The sequence below is a fragment of the Microtus ochrogaster genome, chromosome 8 (assembly GCF_000317375.1).
Source record: "Microtus ochrogaster isolate Prairie Vole_2 chromosome 8, MicOch1.0, whole genome shotgun sequence".
NCBI classification, from domain to species: Eukaryota; Metazoa; Chordata; class Mammalia; order Rodentia; family Cricetidae; genus Microtus; species Microtus ochrogaster.
The window spans coordinates 53,032,940-53,050,046 of NC_022015.1; the positions used below are offsets into that span (position 1 = coordinate 53,032,940).

At 41.6% G+C, this 17,107-nt stretch overlaps 1 protein-coding gene across 1 annotated transcript in view; it reads right to left on the reverse strand.

The window, feature by feature from the left end:
- The window catches only part of C8H9orf135 (chromosome 8 C9orf135 homolog), a 116,928-nt gene that overhangs the window by 13,107 nt on the left and 86,714 nt on the right, over nucleotides 1-17,107 (reverse strand). The window contains exon 5 of the mRNA XM_005352070.1: nucleotides 743-800. Coding sequence (XP_005352127.1) covers nucleotides 743-800 — 58 coding nt within the window. The remainder of the gene's footprint in view (nucleotides 1-742; nucleotides 801-17,107) is intronic.

Sequence of the window (17,107 nt, forward strand, 5' to 3'; positions counted from 1 at the left end):
AAAGCCAGGATGAAGCCACTTTAATTTAGTTTCTGTGGTATATTTTCTTCCTTCCTCTGTCCCATCTCTCTACCCCCTTTGTTACTCTGACTCTTCCTTCTTGACTTCAACTTGGGGTTTTCACTGACTACTCAAGTGCCTTAAAAGTGAGGCCTTTCTTGCTAGTTCAACTGCCTAATCGTTTAAGTAGATCAGTGGTAGCACACACCTTTAATCCAAGCTTTCGGGAGGCAGAGGATGGTGGATCTTGTGAGTTCAAGGCCAGCTTGATCTACAAGAACTGGACAGCCAGGGCTGTTACACAGAAAAAAAAACTCCGTCTCAAAAAACATATATGTATGCGTTTAAGATCTAAACTGGACTTCAAGAGAAATCAAAACTCAATTTCCCAGAACTAAATTAAGTTCCATACATCTGTGTGCTCATAAGATAAAAGTAAGTAGAAAGGTGGTTTCATTCCATGCAAGTTCTATTCAGGGTAGAAATAATAAATAAGCAAGGGAGAAAATGATCACTATATCTTATATATTTAGAACCTTAGCTATTTTCTTCCCTAAAAGAGCCATTAATTTCCAAAACTAAATCATAAATATAAAACATTCTCTTGATTCTCACAAGCACCAAGTATTTTCTTAATTAATATAAGACATTTTAAGTCTTAGAAATCCCTGCTCTCCACTCAGACACTCCACGTGATGAGTCACCTACGTGAGTAGACTTGGAATATGATTACGGTACTTACCGGTGGCGGATAATTATACTGTGGAGTGTAATCCTCAGAGTATGTTGTTAAAGCACACCTAAAGAAAAAAAAGAAGTCAAGATGTCAGAAAAGGAATGACCCCCACATCACCACCAAAAACAAACAAACAAACAAAAGATCACTGCCATGAAACAAACACATTTCAGGAAAGAGCAGTACTGACAAAGGGTTTGAGTCCAGCCTTCCCAGGCCATCTTCACAGGATTAGGTCTCCCTAGCAAGCATTCCCTGAATTCCTTCCAATTCCTCACAACCTTCTGTGCTCTTGTACTAACACCTATAGCTACCAAGTCCCATCAGCATCTTAGGTGCTCTGCATTCCCCAGATTCTCTACATTACCCATTTTCTGCCTCAAAATCGTTTTGACCTCATATCCTACATTCGCTGCCAGATGATGGCTGAAGAGATTGTGGAAGATACCTAGGTTGCTGAAATCACAGACTATTCCCAGCCCCTCCTCCATCTCTTAAACACACAGAAGCGTTATATGAATTATATGCCCTCCACCAAATATATAAGAATAGCCAAGCTCAAAAGGAAGCCTTTGGGGTGCTGACAATGAAAAGACACACACGATGGGAATCACCAAAGCCCTATGCCCACAGTGTGGCATTTTAATTATTGGTAACAAACAAGAAAAGTTTATTGTACTTCCACATTGAAGAGATTAGGGAAACCCCAGTTTTTAGCCCAGAGAAACTTGCAAGGGTTTCTCTGTTTAGAGCTTTGGGTAAGGGAGATATTCTTCTATAGAAATGAAGCTGTACCTGTGTTCCCACCAATATTCTAGAAATGGACGGTCAAAGAAAATACCTCGCTTCTTTGGAAAGCAAGAGCATTCAATAAGGATTTCAAGATAACAAAATCTAGCTCCAGCAGTCGAATGGGTACAGGTGGTGGATTTAGTTCGTGGTAGCCACCAATTGCTGCCAGCTCTCTCTGTGCTGCTTCCTGAAAAGTGCAGCACTACAGTCTTCCCTGTGTTCTGGAGGAAAACACCAGTGGATACCCAAACCTGTGGATGCTCAAGTCCTCTCTGTAAATTTGTGTTTGTGTATAGCACATGTACATTGTCATATACATTCTAAGTCATCTCTAGATTGCTTATACTGCTTAACATAATGTAAATGCTAAGTAAATAATTTGGACACTAAGTACATAGCATGGTTTCAGCAATAATATTTTTTCAAGTTTTTATGTGTTCAACATAGAGTTGTTTTTCTTTTCATTGTTTTCAGTCCATGATTGTTTGAATCTGCAGATGTGAAACTCATGAATATGATACTAGTTAGGTCCTACTCCAAATCCCCTGAATGAGAACCTCTCTGGGCAGGGCCCAGCAGCCTGTAGTTTAACAATCCCTTTAGATGTACACTTTAGATCCCTTTCGATATACTGATATACACTTGAGTAAAAGAACAAAAATAGAAGTTCACATGAGAGGGGTGAACTTCTATTTATTTATTTATTTATTCTAACTGGTGAAGCCTTGAAAGAGAGAAATGGATGGAAGAACATATGAGATGTGAAAGCTGAGGTATGTGGGGAGGAACAAGCAGGGGTTAAAGGTTTAAGCAAAGATGAAGATAAAGGAATGAAGAGGAAGAAGGTGCAGAAGTGCCTTAACTAAAACTAAGACTGTATTAAGAACCCGTATGAATACCTACTGCTTTGTAAACTAATTAAAAAGAAGTTTGAACATTCTTAGCCTTAAAGGGGAAACAATGCTTCCCCTAGAAGATAAGGTATATTAAATGAAAATTTCAGTGTGTGGGATAGATCCCTCTGAAGTTATTTATTGGTCATGGGGGTCCCAAGGCCCCCAAAACATCTCACACTATTGCTATTGTCCTTGGTTGCCCACTGTAGTTAGATGGTAAAATCACAACACTGAAGACACAATGCATTTTGGTTGAAGAACATAGAGAAAATCAAACAAGAACTGACCTGGATATTATTTCTGTTAGATAGCCCTCACGACCCTAGAAGATGCTCTATAGATCATGTGGGGGAGAAAAGCCATCAGTGAACTTACTGGTGGTGTACTCTGCATCCTAAAATACTAACCCCCCCCCTACTGAAGCAATAGTGGCATGGCTGTTGTAGGAATAACCAATAACTTTCAAGTTGGACCGAGATCTGCTCCACAGGATGGACTTCATGCCTGGTACTATAAACCTGATAAAAACCCCTTGGTTTTGAGGTGCAAGGGCCTTGGGAGGGAGCCTACTATTGTTTTACTAAATAAGTATACTGTCAAACTGCCTTGTAAATATTTATGCTTATGCTCCTAAAGTAGTGTAGCTCTCAACTTTAGTCAGAGAAGCTTCTTTCTGCAGTGGGTAGTAGACAATGCAGAGTCTCATAACTGGTCAAAAGTGCCTAGAATAAGAGACTAAACTGCCTACTTATCAGTCCCCTCCCCCAAGGCTCAGAGAACATCAGTGAAAAGGGGAAGAAAAACTTTAGGACCTTGAAGATGGGGAGGAATTCTGTTGAATGCTATCTTCTAGACCTGACATAGTCACTGCAGTTGTGAACCACAGCAGCTGTGGTTACTAGCAAAAGCCCTGCACAAGAACAAGTCAGTCACCATTGCAGCATGAATGGGAGAAGAGCTGCCAGCTCTGGGGCTGCTGGGAAAGGGAGGTTAGCTTTCTTCTTTATGACTGTGGCCATGCTTTGGTAGACAGCCCCACACTAATGAGTATGCAGGCAGAACTAACTGGACTCAGTGGTCAGCGGGTTGTTATAAAAACAGAAGGTTGAGGAGGAAGGAGTAGAAGCAGAAGGCAAAATGGTGGTGGAAGGGAGACATATACCAAGGGATACAGGGGGAGTGAGGAGGTTGGATGTGATCAAGGTAAATTGAATACATGCATGAAATGTCAAAGGATAAATAAAATTGACAGTGAATCAAGATACTCAACTTTATAACTTTCAAATCAGTAAATGAAATTTGAAAGACCAACTTGAAGGAAGAAAGGAAAGAAGGAAGAAAGGAAGGAAGGAAGGATTAAAGAAGTAGGAAAAACGTATCAGTGAAGGATTTAATACTTATTGGCCCTAAATTGAATATCACACAACTTCTTAAAGGCCCATCTATATGCTTCAAAACTTAACATTATTTTTAAAAAATCTTGAAAGTGAAAAATATGTAAACATATGTACAAGTATTAGCCAAGAGATATTTTCTTCTGGTAATTGCATATGTAAAAGACAAAACTTAAAACAAACACTAGTTATAGGGACCATTACTCATGATTAAAAGAGCAACTCACCAATAACATTCATAAGAATCTAAATATTTAAGATATGCAAAGCAGAGAAAGGCAAGATTTTCAAATATAAATGATAAATCTACAGTCACAGAAGGAGACTGTAAAACATCCTTCCACCCTTGGTTTCTTAATTCTAAATATACCCGAATCCTCCAACACCACACACAAAGACAGATCAACAACAAAGAGAATTAAACTACACACTTATCCCTAAGGAGAGCATAATGGAGCATGGAAAATACTACTTGAAACAGACCAAATCAAAATGAAATTGCTCCTGAAAAACTCCATGCCAGCCAGCTCCAACTAAGTTGCTTATATGATATTTCAAGGAGATGAGGACCTGACCCATTTTATTTTTACAAGGAAAAAAAAACTGAAGCAGGCAGTTTAGCTCCTTTGTTTCTGCCTTCTTCAGCATTCTCTATCAAAACAGCCTGACCAGAACACTCTATTTTATAGGACTAGGTATTTTCTGGTTCTAGAATTGTAAATAAAAACTGGACAGAACCTTTACATCTTATTATAATTTAGACTTTGACTCTGTAAGTTTCAATTTGTGTATAGATAGGTACTATCCATAGAGTGAGATCAAAGACAACACTGGACCAGAGTGCTGGCAGGGTTTACAGAAGGACAGATGGTAACAAGTGCCTGTGGTTAGACAGAACACCATGAGCATCACCACCAGAAACATCATACTATCCTGATTGGTAAGTTACTGAGATCAGAGGATTTGAACCACAGTTCCAAGCAGGAAGAATCAGAAAGACAATTCTGGAAAGGCACTATTTCTGCAACAGAGAGAGGCAACTAAGAGAGTCAAGGGAATTGATAAACTAAACACCAGAAATTAAGGATCCTGGAACAGTAACACATCATCAGCATCATCAGCATCAGCACCATCAGCATCAGCACAGCATCAGCATCATCAGCATCAGCACAGCATCAGCACAGCATCAGTATCAGCATCAGCAGGGCACCAGCATCAGCAGAGCATCAGCACAGTATCAGCACCATCAGCATCAGCAGCATCAGCAGCATCAGCATCAGCACAGCAGCATCAGCATCAGCATCAGCACAGCAGCAGCAGCACAGCAGCAGCATTAGCACAGCAGCAGTAGCAGCAGCAGCAGCAGCAGCAGCAGCAGCAGGCCTCCCACTTCTCACCCCGTCACCAGAGCCAACTAGACACTGCTTCAGTGGTCTGACAGAAGATGGCACTCTTGAACTAAGATAATGAGCAAACGTCACACACTTCTCATTTCCCTCAGTAAGATCAACTGGATGGGATTACCTGTGATTGCCACCAGTCCAGGAAAATCCAACACAGTTCAAAGAAGCATAAGTAGGTAATATTACTATTAGAAAAACAGTGAGAATCAAAATTAAGCTCATGAAGATCCTTTCCTCCAGAAATGCTCCCAACCACTGACTGAACCCTCCACCAACCTTTTGGTTTAAAGATGTACCGTAGAGCCTAGAAAATGGAACAAAAAAATGAGTGTACCACAATGATTGAGTGGGAATGCAAGATTTTACTTCCCAAGGTTGAAAAGATTAAAAAATCTAAGACAAGTCACTAAATGTAGCAAGCAAGTCCCAACAAGGTTGTCAGATACAAGATCATTATACGAAGAAGTTTACCCTTGTCCTAGTGAACAAAGAGTGGCAACATGTAAGTGGAAAGCTCTCACAGCTGTAACAACTCCCCAAATAGCCTAGAAGAATACTCATAACCAAAACTCTATACTACATATATGAAGGGAAACATGTAAAATGCAGTTTGAGTATAGAATAATCCTTATGTATAAATGAGATGAATCATTGATGACGATCATTAGTCCATCTAATTGTCATGAATCAAAACACATGGTATCTCATGGAAGTTGACCAAAAAAAATCTAATAGAAATAGAATTTCATAAAATGCCAAATGGAATGACGACAGTTTGGAAAAGAAGAATGAACTGGTTAAACTCACTCCACAAAGGTCCAAAGGAGTAGTATGACACTAATTAAGGCAATGCTGTTGCTTCAGGAGTTAGAAATAAACCCGCAGGATAGACTCCAGGGCTCAGAAATCAAGCCGCTTAAGTATGGCTGTGCGGCTATAAGAGAAAGGGCTTAATGACAAAATAGTGAACAAAGCAATGAGGCAACAATGAGCTAATCCTATGTTGCAAGTACTGCATGAGAGAGAAGTAGCTTCTAAGGGTTGGACAATTTGACATTTCATATAATATGTCTTTACTTCTATTGGCCAAACAGTATCATACATAAAGCTATAAGGAAAGTTACAAAAGATGTTTTCATACATTTTACCAAGACATAATACCCAAAATAAGAAATTTTAAATTCTTGGAAAACAGTGGTTAAAAAAAAAAAGTCCCAAAGGAAAATTGACCAAGACACACAGGCAATCTGCAAAAGAAATTGGGGAGGATCATTGATGCTAGTCAATAAATTTATCCATAAATCCAGCAGTTGGTGAATGTAAAATGAAACAGCAGTGTCATGCTGTAGGAAGATAAGGTCTGCCAGGCCAAAAGGAGCCAACCTGGAGTCTGCCTGGAGCTTGTCTGTGCCTAGCCAATAAGGAGCAACCAAGCAGTGTTTTCTGAGTGCCTAGCAACAGGCGCTGTCAGAGATCCTGATCGTGCCTAGCCAATGAGAGAAGAGTATGAGATGTCAGCTGTCAATTGTCACCCAGCCTGGGTGCTGGGAGGCTATAGAAGTCCCTGCCCCACGCCCCATGCCCCACCCCCTGCTCCCCCGCCCTTCCCCCATTGTTAAATAAATGAGTCTGCCATCAGCCTTCTACCTGATTCCAGGTGTCTGTGTAGAAGACATTAGAACCCAGCAACACCATACCATTTTATCTCCATTAGATTATTAGTTTAAAGCCTTTATAATGTTTATGAAGGTGTGAAAGAATGTGTAATCACATACTCCTGATCCTTACCAGCACCCAGGAATCCAGTGACCCTGGGGTTATAGGTAGGTCTGTCCGGTCTAGAAGAGCTGGAAGAACTCATTGTTAGTATTCTGATCAGACTCAATGGCAGCCTACGGTGACTTGAAGTCATGTTGGGAATCACAGGGAGCAAACTGTGCCATGTGGGTCTGCCCTCCTTCTCCCTTTCCCAACTAGAGCTGATAGGTCCAAAGACCCATGCTGATGCTATCAAGAATTTCCTTTGGGATTTCCCTTAATAGAAACTGACAGAAAAAGGCCAGTCACTCTCTGTGACAGGAGCCATAGAATGTAATGTCTCTACCTCATAGATGAAGCCATCAGGAAGACAAAGCTGCAGGATTGGAGTCCTGACTGCAGGCTCCCCCACACTCTTTCCAGTTGTACTATGGGGCCTTTAAACAAACTTAACTCTTTGCCTAAGATGACCTCCTGTCTCTGTCACCTACAAATGCAAGAGTCCCACTCCAGAGTGTGTGGCTATTAATCATTGTAATCATAGAACCAATTCCCCTTGCTCTGAGTCCAAACACTCTGATCAAAAGCTGGCTTCCCATATGGTTTCCACAGAGGGTGGATGCTTTCATTAGGATATGTAAAAAAATAAATAAATAAATAAAAGAGAAACTTTCATTTCTCTTTATAAATTAACTAGTTAGAACTCTCTCTCTCTCTCTCTCTCTCTCTCTCTGTGTGTGTGTGTGTGTGTGTGTGTGTGTGTGTGTGTGTAGAGAGAGAGAGAGAGAGAGAGAGAGAGAGAGAGAGAGAGAGAGAGTTTATTGAGCTCAAGTCAGTCTCCATGAGTCAGATAAATGCTGATAAAAACGACCTTTCTGGAAATGTAAAACTGAGGAGCTGGTGGATTCACGAGGACAATGCTGGGCTGTCAGGTTATCTGGAAGTTGGACAGCTGGCTTTCAGCCAATACCTCCCACGATTTGGCACACATACCCTCACTGACCTTTAACAGGTGCAGAGAATAACTAAAGATATTTTCTGATGAGCAAGTCTGATATTTATCATTAGAGCCATGACATTCGTTAAAATATCTATGTGTGCATGAACACCAGGTGAAATGTGAAAGGGTGATGAGATGCTGGGCTCCAACCCACAGAGTTCTTCTAGCTTGCAAAAACCTTAACGTTTAATTCTGCTTCTTTCGTATCTTGTCTGAGGCAAGGAGAGCTGTTATCTCTCCTCCTTTCCCAGAAGGTAGAACAAGTATACAATGCAATTAGTGTATCTCATGGTGTCTTCTAAATATGAGTTTCTCAGAAATAAATAATTTCAAATTAGTCTTTTTCCTGCAACTATAAAAGCACCTTTTTGTTGTTGTTGTTGTTGTTTTTTCAAGACAGAGTTTCCCTGTAGCTTTGGAGCCTGTCTTGGAACTAGCTCTTGTAGACCAGGCTGGTCTCGAATTCACAAAGATCCACCTGCCTCTGCCTCCCTAGTGCTGGGATTAAAGGCGTGCGCCACCACCGCCCGGCTAGGAGCACCTATTATGAACACAAGTCTAGCCACTGACAGTCTCCATGTTACGGATGAGAGGTTAAGTGTTTGCACTCTGGGAAATTGTATCCCATCCTTAACCATCATTTTGCTTTTACATCTCATGTCAATTTAGACACAGTGGTACATATCTATAATACCAGACTTGGGAGGTAGAGGCAGGAGGATCAGGGGGACAAGACCATCCTTGGCAGTATGACAACTTAGAGACTAGTCTGAGACACGAGGTACTAACTTCCGCTGACAATTTATGTTGAACTATTTGAATGCCCTTGTCATTTCTTCCTGCATCTACCTTCTGATTAAGTCAGATGGAATTCAGTAGGTGCTCAACAGCTTCAGAATACAGGCAGATGTTTAGAAACTACTCCCTAAAAGGTTAATAAGTATGTGTTGGAGAGCAAAGATGAACTGCAGGACAACTGGAATCCACTGTTAACCCTGTTCCAAGGCCAGTACCGGCTAAAACTCCCTGTCATCTTTGTAAGCATCCTTCCCCTCCTCTCATAAACACAGTGATATGGCCCAAATTTCCTCCTCTCTGCTCTGCCCTTAAGTCATTCTGGAACATTCAGACAGTCCTTTAAACACTCTGCATCTTAACACCTCCCCTTCATATTTATTCCATAAATATTTATGAAATTGATAAGTGGATTTATTAATGGGGAAGCCGATTCCTTAGTCTTCTGCTTGAATTTCTTCCTCTACACAGTTAAGAGCAACCTCACCCAAATGACCTTGGGTGATTGTTAGGAAGGACAGAAGGCAGACAACACGTGTGGAATTTCTAAAGGTCAAGGTATGGTTTGCAGAACGAAGCATGAAACACAGTGGGTTGATGATGCCATCAACTGAAGCAGAAAAAATCCAAACCAAATTCTACTGCTTTCTAGATCCCTTCCTGTTATTCTGTGGAAAGTTACCACACCCCGTTGAGCCCTATCAAGTGAGAATTGTTACAGCATCTAAAAATACTATAATGATATTGTTATCTCATGACTCTTAAAAGAGAGTATTCAGCTATGAAGGTGGAGGATAGATGAAAGGAGAAGGATGGGGAAAGAGGAACCAGCTTTGATATTGATATTAGCAATTGGGGCTGTACCTGTCTGTTCTCCAGTCTCAGTCTCCTGGCTTCTGATGCTGCCTCAGCGAATGTTAGCAACTGGGGCTGGATCTCTTCTCTAGTCTCCTGGATCTGTCAGTCTCCTGGCTTCTGATGCTGCCTCAGCGAATGTTAGCAACTGGGGCTGGATCTCTTCTCTGGTCTCCTGGATCTGTCTGTTCTGTCAGTCTCCTGGCCTCTGATGTTGCCTCACTGAATTCCCTCATGCCCCCTGAATGCCTAAGCAGGAAGGCTAGGAAGCAACCCGAAACCACTTTATCCTCATAATTAACCAGCGATCCAGTAAATGTCAGTTCTTTCCTGTTGCATCAAAAAGCCACAACCTTTTCTCCTGCCACACTGTCATTGCCAAAGAGCAGGATTTTATTTTGACTTTGCTTGTTACAGTCAAGAGTTTCCTGATGGCAACCTCAGTTGTCTACCAGTTTTGTGCTTTCTCAAACCCAAACATCTGAGGTTTTCCCAGTGCTTGAAAACCTTTCCCATCACTGCCATGATCAAACCCAAATTCTTCACACAGCTTTCAAGTCCTACTCACTCAGTTGTCATGGATGCAGGCTCACCCCATGATGGGCTTTGCTCAGTCTACCTCTGCACGTCCTCTATCCTCTGCTGAAGAATGTCCTTTTCTCCGGACTGGTCTAAGAGCTCAGGTATCTCTTCTAACTGGAAACATCTAAACTTCCCAGTTTGAGTCACATCGCTCCTTTGTGTCTTGGGTTCACTCCCAGCATGCAACACCTTGCAGGTTGATCTATCCATTCAATGCTATGCAAGCCAGCCCCCTCTCTCTTTCTCTCTTTTCTTCATCTAGAAGCCTAAAACAAACAATACTGCAGACAAGTCTGTCGTGAGGTGTGGGATAAAGATTCTAGAGAGGCATTTCCTTAAGCTCTTCACGTTGTTCCTTCTAGAACAGCTTTGCCTTTGCAGCATGGGAACCACCCTGAGACTGTAAAGATGAAAAGGAGTTCATCTCGGGTCCCTTAAGGCATTGCTGGCACCATCCCAGTCTTGGATTCCTTGACCTTAGAGTTCATGCCTGGTGGCCAAATGTATTCCTTAATTACCCAGGAACTACTAGCTAAGTCTTCTATTACTTCTAGTTCTGTCTTCCCAATGCACCAGGATGCGTTACTTTTCCTGCCTCAGATAGCAGACAAATGAGATTGTCTTTTGCATCTATATTACCAATGGCAAATTTTTCCTGGTGCAAAGTAGACAGTCATCAAACATATATGCTGGAAGAATTTCCTTGCTCCTAATAATTTTTGGAAGCTATTTGAAAGAATAAAGCATCTGTGTTTTTTGTTTGTTTTTTGAGGCAGGGTTTCTCTAGCTTTGGAACCTGTCCTGGAACTAGCTCTTGTAGACCAGGCTGGCCTGGAATTAAGAGATCTGCCTGCCTCTGCCTCCTGAGTGCTGGATTAAAGACTTGTGCCACCACTGTCTGGCCTCATCTATGTTTTTAAAGTATTCATGTAAATGAAAAGTGCAGACTCAAAAGACAGCAGCAAAGGTTTCTGTAATTCTAGAAAGTCCTTATTTTCTTTAAACTTTAACTCTACCTCAAACATGTTACTATCCACTGAGACCAGCTAAAGACTTCAAGTGATTGTAAATACTTTGTAAATGACAACTATAACTTACATGATGACAATTAGGCTCACCCAACATAGGCAGGGCAAGTGGGGCCTATATATTCCAGTTAGAGTATCTTTTTGGCCCATTGATCTGCAGCTTGGGTGTCATCTCTACCTGGAACTCAGGCATGGGATATACAGAAATGACAGACATGTGTAAATGCCCCCATTGTGACCATCTGAAAATCTTCACTACCCATCTTGGGCTTTGTTGGGGTTGCTGTTTTAATAACGATGGTTTGTGTTTCTGGTGTGTTGTGTAATGTGATGTTTGGACTTCCTCGAGCACAGTGAAATGAATGCAGTCAAACTCACAAAAGTATCTTCCAACTTTTGTGGTGTGAACACTCATGATCTACCCTCAGCGAATGTCACACCTGCAATCCTAACGTATTAACTACAACCGCTAACTGTTCAATGAATCTTAATTTTTTTTCTCAGTTGCCTGTGCCTTTACCTTCTATTCACTAAGTTATCTTCAAGACCAAAGTCAAGGAGTTTTTCTCCTGTGCTTTTTGTGGGGGGATTTTCAGAGTTTCCAGATTCTCTCACTAGATTTACTAGATTATGAGTCCCCAACATTCAGTCCACCTGCATCTCTACTCAGAAATGATAAAACTATAGCTATACTTTTAATATTGGGGAAGAAATAACTACATAAACCTGTTACCTAGAGATATGAAGATGATCTCAATTATCTATTTCTGTAGATTCAAAGCTAGTAGCGCACAATAGCCACTTTTATATGTTATCTCTGATGATCAGTGGGGTGAATGGGCTCAGCTGGGGTTTCTGCTCTATGTGATATCTATCCAAGACAGCTCACACCTCCACTCTTGATAGTTACTCTTACTGAGTAAGAACTCAGCTGGAGATGTCAATAGAGTGTGTTGTCACCTCCGCGTGACTGCTCCATGCATCTTTAGTCTCACAGTAGAGCTGCTGCAGCTCAAGAATCAGAAAGCAGAAACTGCTAGTCTTCTTAAGGTCTGCAACGGAACGTTTGGAATCTCACTTCTGCAACATCCTCTTTCAGAGGAAGAGCTAACTGTAAGTCAAAACAGGAATTCTGAAGGCGCCCTGTTGTATATGCTAGTGTTCCCCTTTATTATTCGAGCTTAGGTTGGGCTCCAATAACTTGCAAATATGAGAGTAAAACTAATAAGAGCAAATGCTTCCAAATAGCTAACTATGCATCAACACTATTCCAATGGCCTTGTATATGTTAGTTCATTACCCTTCAGAGCGTTCTAAATTGATTTCATCATTTACATTCTCTATAGGGTGAAACATGTGCACAGGGACTAAAGTAATAGTCTGAAATGCCACAGCTGGTACTTAATAGCAAGCCAGGATTTGAGCTAAGACATTTATATTTGGTGAAATGACTCAGCAAGTAAAGGCACCTGCCTCCTAATCTGACAACGTGAGTTCAATCCCCAGGATACCCTTAATGGAAAGAGGAAACTGATTCCCCAAGGTTGTCACTAGATGTCCACAGACATTCCATGGCTTGTGAGCACACCCACCACACACACACACACACACACACACACGCATGCACACACAAATAAATAAATAATTTAATAAAATCTATTAACACCAAAACTTATTGTCTGAGATGTTTTATTATTCAGAAGAATGATAGAACAACTAGAATTTTGATATATAGTTTGTTGTACATCACATTATTGGTAAACATGGAGATAATAATTGCTATATTTAGGCAGGGCAGGCCCTGAGCCCAGGAACACTGTTTTTGTATGAGGATGTTTTATTTCAGGAATTGGCTGACTTGGAGGACAAGAAGTCTACAACTTGCTCTCTGCAAGACACAGAACCAGAAAAGCCATTGACGCAATTCAGATACAGGGAAGCTGACGGTATAACCCCATAAGCAGACATGTGAACTTGGGGTAGGGATGGAATATAAGTTCAGAATCCAAAGTCCTGAGAACAAGGAGCTCTGGTGTCTGAGGATGGGAGACCATGACATCCTAATAGATCTAGGAGAACAGATTTTGTCCTTCTGCTTTTGTTCTGTTGGGGCTGTCCATGGACTGAAGGGTACACACTTAACATGGGTCGGAACAGCCTTACTCTTAATTCAAATGCTAATCTCTTTCATAGACATCTTCACCTGCATACACAGAAATGGTGTTTTACTAACTCTGTGTATCCATGGGCCTAGTCAAATTAGCATATAAAATTGTTCTTTGTGAGTGCTAAGCTTCAAATCTTCAAATGAAAATTTTCAGTTTTAAACAAATGGGGATACTGATTATTCAGACATGCATAGACTCTAGCTTGACATTTTCCCCTGGGAGGCAGGGATCATGCTAACGTCCTTCTCAGCCTGGAGTATGTTTCTTGGTGCCGTTCTGGTTGGCTGAATTTGCTGAAATGAGTTCAGAGCCAGCGAACTGCTCTTTCTCTTCACCCTGCTCTTGTATATAGTGTACCCCTGCTGAGCTGATGGATGCTGCTGGCAGATCAGCAGGATGCTCTTCCTAATAGCAATATTTGGGTAGTGGCACAAGTCCTGGTCTGATCTGGAATTTGGACTGTGTGCCTTGGCGAGGATTGTTTTAGCACCTAGTAATACCATGTCCCATTGGCTATCATTGCATGGCAATGAACATAATTTGATAACAAAATTTAGGTCAAAGCGTGTGATACTGTCTCTTGGCTCTCGAGGTTTGAGTTAACAGTTGACCAATGACTCATTCATTCTGCCCTTTGTTCCCCAATTTATCTTCTCCATCCAAGTCCATTATGGTAGCTTTTCAGGTTCCAGCAACAAAGTTGAGCTTCTTGGTTTTCCAGACCTGCTCAATGAGGCAATCAGGAATGATCAAGTTAGGCTTCCTTGATTACCTCTTGAGGTTGCCAGCCTGCCTGGTGACTGCAGTAATCCCGCCTCTCTCTGCAGGTGTCACGAAAAGGCAGAAGTTCTTTGATTCCTTTCTGCTGCTTTGTCATAGCCATGACAAACAGGGAGCAGAAGAGAGATTTCACACTTTCCAGTACAGACCTGAAGAAGACTGGCAGTTTCTGCTTTTTGATTCTTAGACTGCAGCTGATCTACAGTGAAACTAAAGATGCATAGAGCAGTCATGACAGCATACTGTACTGACATCTCTGGTTGAGTTCTTACACAAGAAGAGGAATAACTTCCAAGAGCGGAAGTGAGCCGGCTCGGATAGCATAGTGGTTCTGACATGTGGAACAGAAACCCCAGCTGAGCCCCTTCATGCCAACAAATGATCAGAGATGACAAAGTGGCTGATTTGAAATAGGCATTGCCCCCAAACTCCATTTACTTCACAGCATGTTCTCCAAATGTCCAAGTCTGGACCCGGTGACCAACACCTGGCCTGGTGGGGGTGGAGGGTGAAATGGACAGAATGAGCCTGGCCGACGCATGGCCCAGCTGCATTACAATGAATGGAAGCAAGCCTAGACACATTAAAGTGAATAGTTCTATAGTAGATGGAGTTCAGATCTATTTCCTTTCTATTCCGTGGTCTTTCCCCCACCCCCCTTCTTGTCACAGTTTATTATTATTTACTCCACTTCCTCACAGGGACTTTTTCTACAGTGTTTTCCTTCTTGAAATATGTTCAGCAACTAGATGGTTTTTCACAGTCAGTAGAAAAGAAAATAAATGCCTTGCCTAGGACTCGCAGAAGGGAAAAGACAAAGAGAACAAAAGCACTCTTGTGATTTATATGCCGTCCCTTTTGGCTCTGCAGAGTATGACAGGTTTTAGAAATGCCCGCTGCCCCATGAGAGGAGTGAACAGGGAGCAGTTAAACTCTGGCCTGAGCTTGCTGCTGCTACCGTGAAGAGACCACTTCACAGGCAGAGAGAGGAGCTCTCTGCCAACAGCGGACGCTTAACTGCCTCCGCTACCTTTTGGTCTCATTTAATTTGCCCATTTAGACACCTTTCCCCTTATAGCCATTAATTAGCGCAGGAAAAGGATGTTACAGATCATTTGGTTCAACCCCTCCTGCTCCAGATGGAAGCGAGGGAGGATTATTAGCCAAGAGCAAGGTCACCTCGTCAGTGGTGGGCAGTCCCAGAAGTAGGTCCCAGGTTCCCTATTTGCCCAAATTGTACTCGCTCTAAGAAAGAATGATTATTAGTGTCAAAAGCTACCCAGTGACCAATACACTTTATTTTTTTTTTCACCTGCATTCTGGAAACAAGACACATTTATTATGAAATTTCAACAAATATGCACCAGTCACTACTACAGAAGGCAGTCAAATTTGATAGCACTGGCAAGATGTAGGACTCAGAGCTGACCTTGTGCAAAGTCTTCCTTGGGTATTTCTCTACCCAGCACCAGCTCCCCTGGACATGCTTCTCACTCCATAAAAAATAGGAAGGGAGAGAGGGAGGGAGGGAAAGGAGAGAGGGAGGAAGGAAGGCAGCCCTGATTTCTCCTATAGCCTCATTACAATACCACACACAGTTATGTGTATGTAGATACGTATCTGTATGTAAGCACACACATACAGCTTCTGATAATTAAGACCTTCACATAAAATGAGTTCGTATTAGATAATCAGATAATCAAGAATCCACTTACAAGTTAGTTTCCCATGCCTCATAAATAGTATATCTAAATTAAGTTAGACTTGTTTTAGAGGCTTGATAATGAAGTGGGAAGGCAAAGAAAAACTTAAATTAGTATCTTCAGTAAATACATGCTTCTATTCTCTTCCCTATGTGTCTTAGGGAACTGTGCCTCCCGTCAGTCTCTTCTGTATACATGGAGTAAAAGTATTATATATAAAGATGTGTCTCAGTTACCTAAAGCGAAAGATCATTGTGGGTTTCTAAGAAACCGTTGAGCATCCTTGATTTTCAACACTCCTATCACCAATCATGGCCAATGCCTTGGAAAACTCACTGGTAAGAAAGAAAATGGCTGGATCTCAAGGGAAACACTAGCTAATTCAGCCTCCAAGTCTATAAATGTCATTTCAGGTTTATGTCTTTGATATAAATTTTAATCTCCATCTGCTTTCATGTATTACTTTCTTGTATTACTCGGGGTCCTCTAAAGAACAGAACTGACAGAATGAATATGTCTGTTAAAGGGGGAGTTATTAGTGTTCTACAGAATATGATCTGGGCATTTCACCAATGGCTGTGTCACACTGGAGAGGGCAGAATCAGGTAGTTGTTCAGTACCTTCGGCTGGATGTCCCTGTGGTCCTAATATGGAGTGGAAGGTCTGGAGGATTCCTGGATTTTGCCCTACATTGGCGCCCCGTAGAAACTGGTTCTCACCTCAATGCAGGGCAGCCACTTGCAGGAGATATTCACATTTTAGTATGGCTCTTCCTGCTTCAAATAATCTGATCAAGAAAATCTCTCACAGGAGTGTAGAGAGAGCCCACCCTTTGGGGGCGGGTCGGCCTCGGGCAAATGTTTATAAATTGGGGTGCATAGACGCTGGGTTCCCCTTCCTGTTTCCTGTTTCTGGGCATCGCGGGAACTTCGGTTGCGTGAGTGTGCTCGTTACATTAAAGTTGTATCATCTTATACCAATTGGCCTGTATTAATTCGATACGCCTTCATTTGTCTTCTTGGAGGAACAGCCAATGCCCTTGGCCTCTGAGCCATCTCTCCAAAAAAAAAAAAAGAGGGGGGAGGATTAACTGGTATGATGGGATGATTGGTAACTGTATTGGTACTGTTTCCTGTATATTGATATATTGAATATTGAATGTGAGTATTCCTACCTCTAATTTTGTATAAGAGTATGCTTATATTGTATTGATACAT